General features: G+C 35.7%; 1 protein-coding gene across 2 annotated transcripts in view; it reads right to left on the reverse strand.

Annotated features, from left to right (window-relative positions):
• Cht6 (Chitinase 6) overlaps positions 1-3,335 on the reverse strand; it is a 116,082-nt gene extending 112,747 nt beyond the window's left edge. The window contains exon 1 of one of the 2 annotated variants that reach the window (XM_064035738.1): positions 3,042-3,330. In XM_064035738.1, coding sequence (XP_063891808.1) covers positions 3,042-3,089 — 48 coding nt within the window. In that variant the 5' untranslated portion in view covers positions 3,090-3,330. Of the gene's footprint in view, positions 1-3,041 lie in introns of both variants that reach the window. The other variant, XM_064035737.1, reaches the window with a different exon arrangement.
• Positions 3,336-8,574: the final 5,239 nt, after the last annotated feature.

The following is an 8,574-nucleotide window of genomic DNA, read 5'->3' on the forward strand; positions in this document are numbered from 1 at the left end:
AGGTGTAAACTTATCTAAGCTATGATCTAAACTAAGCCCGTGCTAAAAACCTCAAAAGGTCACAAGTTCAAATAATGACCTATTGTGTTACAACGTTGGCATAGCAACATGAAACTTGAAATTCAAGTCTAAAGGTTAAGACAATAAAGTATAAAATACGTCTGCATTGTAATCGAAAGGAATGCTTCAGTTACGTACGTCGAATAATGTAACACTAATTAATATGAACACATAATAAACGTAAAACTAATTAATATGAGGGAATTCTTGTTATGTAATATTTATTCTTCTATGCGAATATCTTTAAAAATCTTGACAAAATACAGACACCAAACTAAAACCTTATCTATGGACTTCCCCAGGGGTTAAACTACTCATTAACGGGTAAAAAAAAGTTTATAGCATTAACCAGAGACTCTTATATCTCTGTACCAAATTACATGAAAATAGCATCAGCCGTTTTTCCTTCAAAGGGACGCAAATATACAAACTCACCGTCTCAAATTCGCATTCAGCATTATGTAGCAAGAATGGTACAAGTTAATTATTGTCGTGTGAATGGCTAGCGTAGAGGTCAAAACGTATATTATTAAAGTTACATCTACATTCTAAAATTCTATGTTTGCTCAATGATAATTATGAATAGAGTAAGTATTATGATTCATTCTGTAATATTATAATTTTATAATTTGTAAAATGTCATGGTGGCCTGAACTTCAAGATACCGGCGCTTTGGGGCAAACTGTGCGGATTGAAACCTAACTCTTTTCAAAGAGATTTTAAGTCATAATGCTACCCACTTTCTGAGTATCTTGAATGCTACTGAGAAACAGTGTAAGAGAACGAGTCGTAAAGGATACCCTGAACGTGTCGAAGTTTAAAATCTATCTTACAGCTCTCGTCTAACTACGCTCTGAAGTCAGCTATGTATTAGTAGCTGCGAAATACAAGACGTCAAATGGCTGACTTCAGAGCGGTTTTTTAAAATGACCTGTACTCACTATTTGGTTTCTAGAACTGTAGAGTTATTTGTAGGTAAGTCATTGACGTCCGTTCCCAGTATTATAAATATCTATCTGTTCTTTTGAAATTAACCCCATACAAGTAACGTTAAATTGCTCTCTCTAGTAGGTAAGCAAAACAACAGAATAGAATATCGTTAACGGCCGTAAATGTTCGATTACAGGGATATTCGAAATAAGACCTTTTTAAGCCTTCATAGGTTCTATAAACGAAAGCTGCGACACAGGTTTTCTCCAATTCATTTCGACACCCAAGATATATACGGCTAGATTAAAAATGATAATTGGTTTGCAATAGAATCTCGACGGAATGACAGCATTACGTAAATATGCACAAACCTGTCTTGTTCTGGTTAACATTCCGATTTACGCAGTTATAGGTATCTGCGATAAAGTTGGTTACACGAATTGATTATAGTTTTTATGTGGATTACTGGGTTCTAGATGCAGCAAAGTCTGAATAAGGTACATAGGTACGGCAAAATTGAAAATAGCAGCTGAGGAAGAGAATGTCTTTAAGATATTGCTGTGGTTGTTCTCTAAAATTGCGCATTCTTTTTACTAAAAAATAAGAGTATATTTAAAGACTTTTGCCATTTTAAAGGATCATTTAAACATCCCAATCAGAACTACGAGTCCTTTTCACATCTATTAATTTAACAACCAATGCCGTGAATTACAAATACAGAATCTTGGACCCCTCGAGTAAGGCAATCAATTGGCATTTTTCCTTATTGGCAACATTCAAAACATTGTTGCCAACAGCGAAAATACACCTGTAAGTAACCATTTCACCAAGAAAGTTGTATACCCATTAACTAAAAGCATTAGTTGCTCACTTTAATGCGTGTAACGACGACATAAAACGTTTTTACGCAATCCGACTTGCACTCAGCTAATTAGTTGCAATCTAACGCAGTTTTAATGTAGACATTAGTCGCTTCTTAATTAATTATTTGCGTAAGATCTTCCTGGGTGTCTACACTATGGAAATACCAGCAGTTTCTCTACGAACCATTTCCCGCATCCTGATAAACTTGATAAGTACTTATACCACGTCCAAGGGACCAATATCTCCATCCAGTTTTTTATCTTACTGTCTAAATCTTAGGGAACATGAAAAATACTGTAAATATCTATTTCATAGATAGTCCACCTTGTTACAGAAGCCTCAATGTAATAACACTCTTGATCTATTATTACGCTACTATCCTCTTTTGCAGATTTACCTATTGCTGAAACGGTGTATGGATATGGAAATTAACTATTATTTGGAGGACAGCGACAAGAAAATAGGGTATTTTGTCGAGGTGTATATAAAGCCATTTGCGGTATATTATTTAACCAGCTAGTAACATAAGATGTAGACTCGTACACCCGACTTTTGTTGTTTTTTCCTGTCTAGAGAATGTTGCCGGTAAGGTCACAATCAATAGCCACGTTCGGAAGTACTCAAGTATATAAAAAAGTATTCAATAAAGGTAAACAACATACTTTATCTGCATATAGGCACTTTGGACCCACTGGATAAAATTCGTTTTTTCGTTGGTAAATAAGGAAAACTTATTATGAAGGTAATTTCTGTTTTAAACGTATGAATATATGCAAATCAGGTTTCAGTATTTTTAAAACAGGAACAATAACTCGATTTCCGACTAAACCGCACATAATCAAACAGAGAAATCGCAAACAAATCGAGTGAAATTCCTTAGTCGATTTTACTCGATACTACGATACGATTGTGCCGATTAAATTATTAACCAGTTTGTTACCCAACTAATCCGGACGCAGATGAATTCCTCGCCTTTGGTAAAAGTGACCAATTTTGACGATTACGTATGTTTTATGGAAATAAAGTCATAATAGGTTGTTATGAAACGCGAATCACGGACATTAATTAGGCTGTATCACATTAATACTGGCTTTCTTGCGTGTAATTTAAAAAAGAAAGGTTTTTTTTTATAAAATGATGGACTTATTCTTTTATATTTATTTTGTACTTAAGTAAAAGTGACTTACCATTTTAAATATCGTGTAAAACCAACTCGTCCTATCAAAGTTCCCCATCCTTAGAAAACGTAAGTACACAAAGAATCTATCGATTGTTCTTTACGCACTACTGTTATTCACATTATTCACAACATCACATGCGAAGGAGATCCAATGCACATTAATAAAAAAACTATATTGACACTGGCCGTGAACACGCGATAATAAAAAAAAGTTTTGAAATGTCGCGTTCGAAATTCAAGTTTTGGCGGGAAGCGTCGACTCGCGCGGGCTGCGCGCCACAGACTGGCAACATGGCCGCCGATTTTTTTGACGGTTCACACGAGTCGATTCACTTTCTACGACCTTACAGCGTATGCGACTCATAATTAAGCATAAAGATTTACGTAACCCGCCGATGTAACCCATGTCAAATTTGATTTCCGCGAATATATCAGTTTTAGGCCACCTGTTAAGTCAAGATACGAGATTTTTGGCGGCAATTTTGGTTACGAAACTATGAGGGTAGTTATGCATTACGAACGGTGTTTTCTACCATTTTTCATGAAACAGTGTTTTGAATTGGTAATTGGGTTTATAAATTTTATTGTATCATGTAACAAGGGTGGTTTTAACTTTCAATAGGCGTAGCTTAGATTAGAACTTAATCGATAGTAAAGATATATAATCGGTAGATATAGTCGATAGATGATAAACTTTTTGATTTCAAAGAAAATTTAACTGACTCAATAACTTAAAGATAACTTAATGACTAAGTATGTCATACACCAGCATTTATCACATATTACCTACATAATATTATTGTAACAAGTTCTCGACCTTATAATCGATATGGATCCGGTTCACCTAACCTTCAGGCTCAATCGAATACTCACTAGAGAGAACTGAATCGCAATCCAAAACTGACCTTTTATCAATGATGATTTATTAGTGATAGGAATCTCATTTCAAAATATTTTGAGTCGTCCTTCAGTCCGAACAGTCAAAGTCGACAGTTAAAGTTGAAGGAAAGTTACAAAAATCATAGATAGACCATAGACTGTATGGTCTATCTATGATATTTGTAACTTTTTTTTGAGAGTTAGACTGTGTAGGTAAATACTTATCCAAATAGGGCCACCTTATCATCATCATCAGTCAAGCTTCTGTCAACTCCAAAAATTATTTTAGGTCTCATGCAAGAGCCACGCAAAGACCCTTTTTGCCCCGATCCTATTTTTATATAGGTATAGAACTTGCAACATAAAAACGTTGAAAAAGTTCTCATAGAAAAAAGTCATCCTGAAATAAATTCTTCATAATCATAATAATATGTTGTGTCATTAATAAATAATGATGTTCCTAAGTAACACAGCGAAGTGCCAAGCATTCGAACTATTTTAACTAGATAATTAAACAAATGTATTCGGTATGCAGTTTATAATTAGCTAGTTTAAGTAAAAACTGATTGACAGTGGCACCTAATGTGATATATTACACCCAATTAACCGCGTTAATACAGTTAATACTTACTTACAATACTTAGCACGATATTGTACAACTCTCAATACGATTATAAATCGCTGAGAATCGTTTTTCTTATAATCTGAACGAATAAAATTTAAGTTGGTATAAGTAGACATCACACGTACAACTATTTTTGTCTTGAAATTGTAATTTTTTTATTTTATTTTATAAGTAGACATCATATTGTCGTGAGTTTGGATAGTAAAATAAATATAAAGTTTTTTTTCCCTTTTCCTGTAGGTAGTAGTTTGTTTGTATTGTATGTATAATGATAATGACAAGATATCCTATCGAAATCAGATTGAGAAAAATCCCGCTACATTGATATTTACAGTCCAAAACACTTGCTGAAAAGGATATTAGTTAGTAGGTATAGTTAATGGATTTAAGCTAATTTTCAGAATCCCAAATCTTTAGTGAGCAAAATATCTTCACACAAAGGTAAAATTATCGTGAATCCTCTCCAACAAACGACATAAGTAACATCTTATGGATACTTCTTCTATCAAGTTTACAAAATCCCTGCAAAACTAACTTCAATCTTTTTTTAATATACTTACCTATATGACAAGTTTTTTCGCAAGGCGTGTCAGTCTAGCCTGACAGCATTCCAGTGTTTTCGTAGGAATCAGTCAAGCAGTCGGGTCACGCGTGATCTAGGACATGTGTGAAGGCTTGTCAGAGAAGGGCAGCCGGTAATTTGACTGGCTGATATATTTTTAAGTTAATTTTATTAGTGGAAGTTATTAAAATACTGTTAGGAGCCAAGATATAGCAACACTCACGAACCTATATAAGCAACGTCACACCGTTGACAGTTCTCTTTTGCTCGAGTGTCGTCGCGGCGGTTACATCTCCCAAGGGACGTGAGACATTATTTTTCAAACTTTTGTACCTCTCTATAATTTTTTGATAATTTGTGTGTTAATTTAATGTGCGATAATTGTTATTTTGTTCCTTAATTAAAAATAAAGATTTGAATGATTTGAGTCGTGTGTTGTGTTGTTTTTTTTTTAAATATCCGAGCTTCTGATTCCTAAAATCAGAAGTGGGATAAAGAATAGCTTCACTCGCCCACTAGATATCTGGTAAAATCATTTAAGGAACAAAATATCAAAATATTTTTCTACCCGCAAACTTTTACTTTTGGTTTTCGACATTGTTGAAACTTTACGTGTGTGATACCGAATCTTTGTGCCCGAAATGCCGAGAAGTCATGAACGTCGTCGTTCACGAATTCGATCTCGACGCGGTTCGCGAGAGAGTCCTACAAACACTCACTAACTCAGGCTTTTCAATAAATTTAAAAAAATGCTCTTTCTTGACAACCGAAGTCGAATACTTGGGTAGGTCGATAAGTTTTGGTCAGGTACGACCGAGCTCTAGGAAAATAGCGGCATTAAAAAACCACTCAAGCAGCCTCTCAATACATGGTGCCTTGGAAAGGAGAATGGTGCCCAGAAAGTTGTGCCGCTTTCTTTGAAAGTGAGTAAGATGAACTCATTCTGTTTTTGGTTTCAGAAGCGCTACTCTCTATGGCGTTAGTCGCCGAACACACGGGTTAGTCCCATCGGGTTAGTCCCATCGGGTTAGTCCCATCGGGTTAGTCCCATCGGGTTAGTCCCATCGGGTTAGTCCCATCGGGTTAGTCCCATCGGGTTAGTCCCATCGGGTTAGTCCCATCGGGTTAGTCCCAACGGGTTAGTCCCAATGGCGTTAGTCGCCCAATAATGGGATGTGTTCCCGCTTGTTAGCTGCTGTGGTCACGTATAAGGCAACGATGTAGGATGGTTGGGACGCCTACTATCTTATATCATTAGCCATTTTCCTGTTTCATGTAATCATTAATTAAGTGATCAGCATTCATGTGTTATTTTGTGTGAATAACCATCACAAACTTTCAGATGACGATACTGACGAGGCCGAGCACAGATCAGATCACTTGGAAGATGGAAACCCAGCGCCCGTTTCGGTTGGGCTATCCATGCCGAGCTTAGATGAAGAGTTCGGAACAGTACAGCACCCCGCTGCAGCTACACCCCAAGAAGTACAAGTCGAGGACGACTTGCCGTCAGGAGAGGCCGTGTTAGGAGCCAAGATATAGCAACACTCACGAACCTATATAAGCAACGTCACACCGTTGACAGTTCTCTTTTGCTCGAGTGTCGTCGCGGCGGTTACATCTCCCAAGGGACGTGAGACATTATTTTTCAAACTTTTGTACCTCTCTATAATTTTTTGATAATTTGTGTGTTAATTTAATGTGCGATAATTGTTATTTTGTTCCTTAATTAAAAATAAAGATTTGAATGATTTGAGTCGTGTGTTGTGTTGTTTTTTTTTTAAATATCCGAGCTTCTGATTCCTAAAAATACTATATCAATTATCGCATTAAGGGCAGAGGCTGCTGATAAAAATGTTCTAAAGTCTGCATCTGTAGCTATTCTGTTCACTTGAGTAAATTGTCTGTTGAAACAAATGAGTCTTTTTTCATAGTTTTTTTTGATGATTAGGTAACAAAGAATGTTAGGTACTTTGTGAGATAACTACAGATAGAAGAGTCAGAAAAAAAGTTATATGCTGCGCCGACACCAAATAAAATTGGGATAACATTGGATGATGATGATGATGACTTTTGATGAAGGATAAAATAATAAGGTAGGTATTTTAATTTAATACCTAAGTGAAATTTAAAGAACCGAGAAAATGTTGCAGTATTTAGCACTACCTAATGCATAGCTCACGAACAGTTACAAAACAAGTCTATGTAACAGCAATTTCTCCGGATTTTTTTTTTTTTTGTATTTTCATTGACAAATAAACTTTCCTTGGTTGTCGTATTCCGCACACGGCGTAGGCGCAAAACAAAGAGGATGGTCATAATGCAGAAGTATGCAGAAGGTAAACTCATAACAAAACGGTTAAAAAGAAAGCTATCAACGTCAGTAAAATTGAAACACTTTCAACCGTTAGTACCTAATTACTATAAAGTTTAAAACAAATAATTCACTGATACTAATCTAATACTATACAGCTTAAAAGTTGGTTTGGATGTGCAAATCTCAGGAACTACTAGACTTTTTGAAAAACTCTTTCAGCCTACTTTTTATCCAGGTTCCCCAAGTGGTTTCTACGAAAGCGCCAGCAGGGACTAATTCTAGAGTAAGATTTTTTCAGATGGTCTATGGTCATATTTGAGAGAAACCACTTACCAACTTACCAACTTCATCTGGTATGAAACGCAATTCAAGTGTGTAACTTCTGAATAGCCCGTTGTTTGACATCGCCATGTCTGTGACTCCGCCCGTGACGCGACTGCTGATCATATGAAATTCTGAGCGAGTCAGTGAACTCGCATTATGAAATCTTTGATCGATTTCCAGAAAACATTGAGAAGAGAGTGTATTTAAAATAATTAATTGGACAAAATAATTTAGGTTTCGTGCGAAAAATACATTAGGAAAAAATATTTTTTTCATTGTTTTATTTGTCCCAGGCCCTTTGTGCACTTATAAGGGCCGTTGTTATCTCTGGCGCGATGTTCTGAATGGCTCAAAATTTTTACGCAGACGAGGAACCCACTCGTTGCTGTTTTTGCGACTTTGGATGGAAGGAAGTCGCGAGCAAGGAGGTAGGTAATTTATTAAATAAGAGTACCTAAAGAGCATTTAACTGTCTAATAATTAAAATTCTTCGACCACCAATTCGCCCTAATGTAGGTGACCGGACGTTTGTCGGCAAATCAAACGCAAAACCTACGACGGAAACGGATATTATAATGTAGCCATTATTTTCAACTTTGCCATTCATTTTCAAAGCACGCGTTGCATTATTTTTGCATATAATATGAAGATAAAATCAATAGGTACAAAAAAAAACTTAATTTTATATTCACAAAAAAATATGAATATTGTCGTCATATTTTGCATGTACAAGGCATTTTAAATAGAATGGTTATCAACCAGTGCCTTAATTATGTAGGAAAGGAGATACCAAATTACTTTGGCACTTCATAGAATCCGAATCCAATCAATAC

This window comes from Helicoverpa armigera, chromosome 8, assembly GCF_030705265.1.
Source record: "Helicoverpa armigera isolate CAAS_96S chromosome 8, ASM3070526v1, whole genome shotgun sequence".
Classification (NCBI taxonomy): Eukaryota; Metazoa; Arthropoda; class Insecta; order Lepidoptera; family Noctuidae; genus Helicoverpa; species Helicoverpa armigera.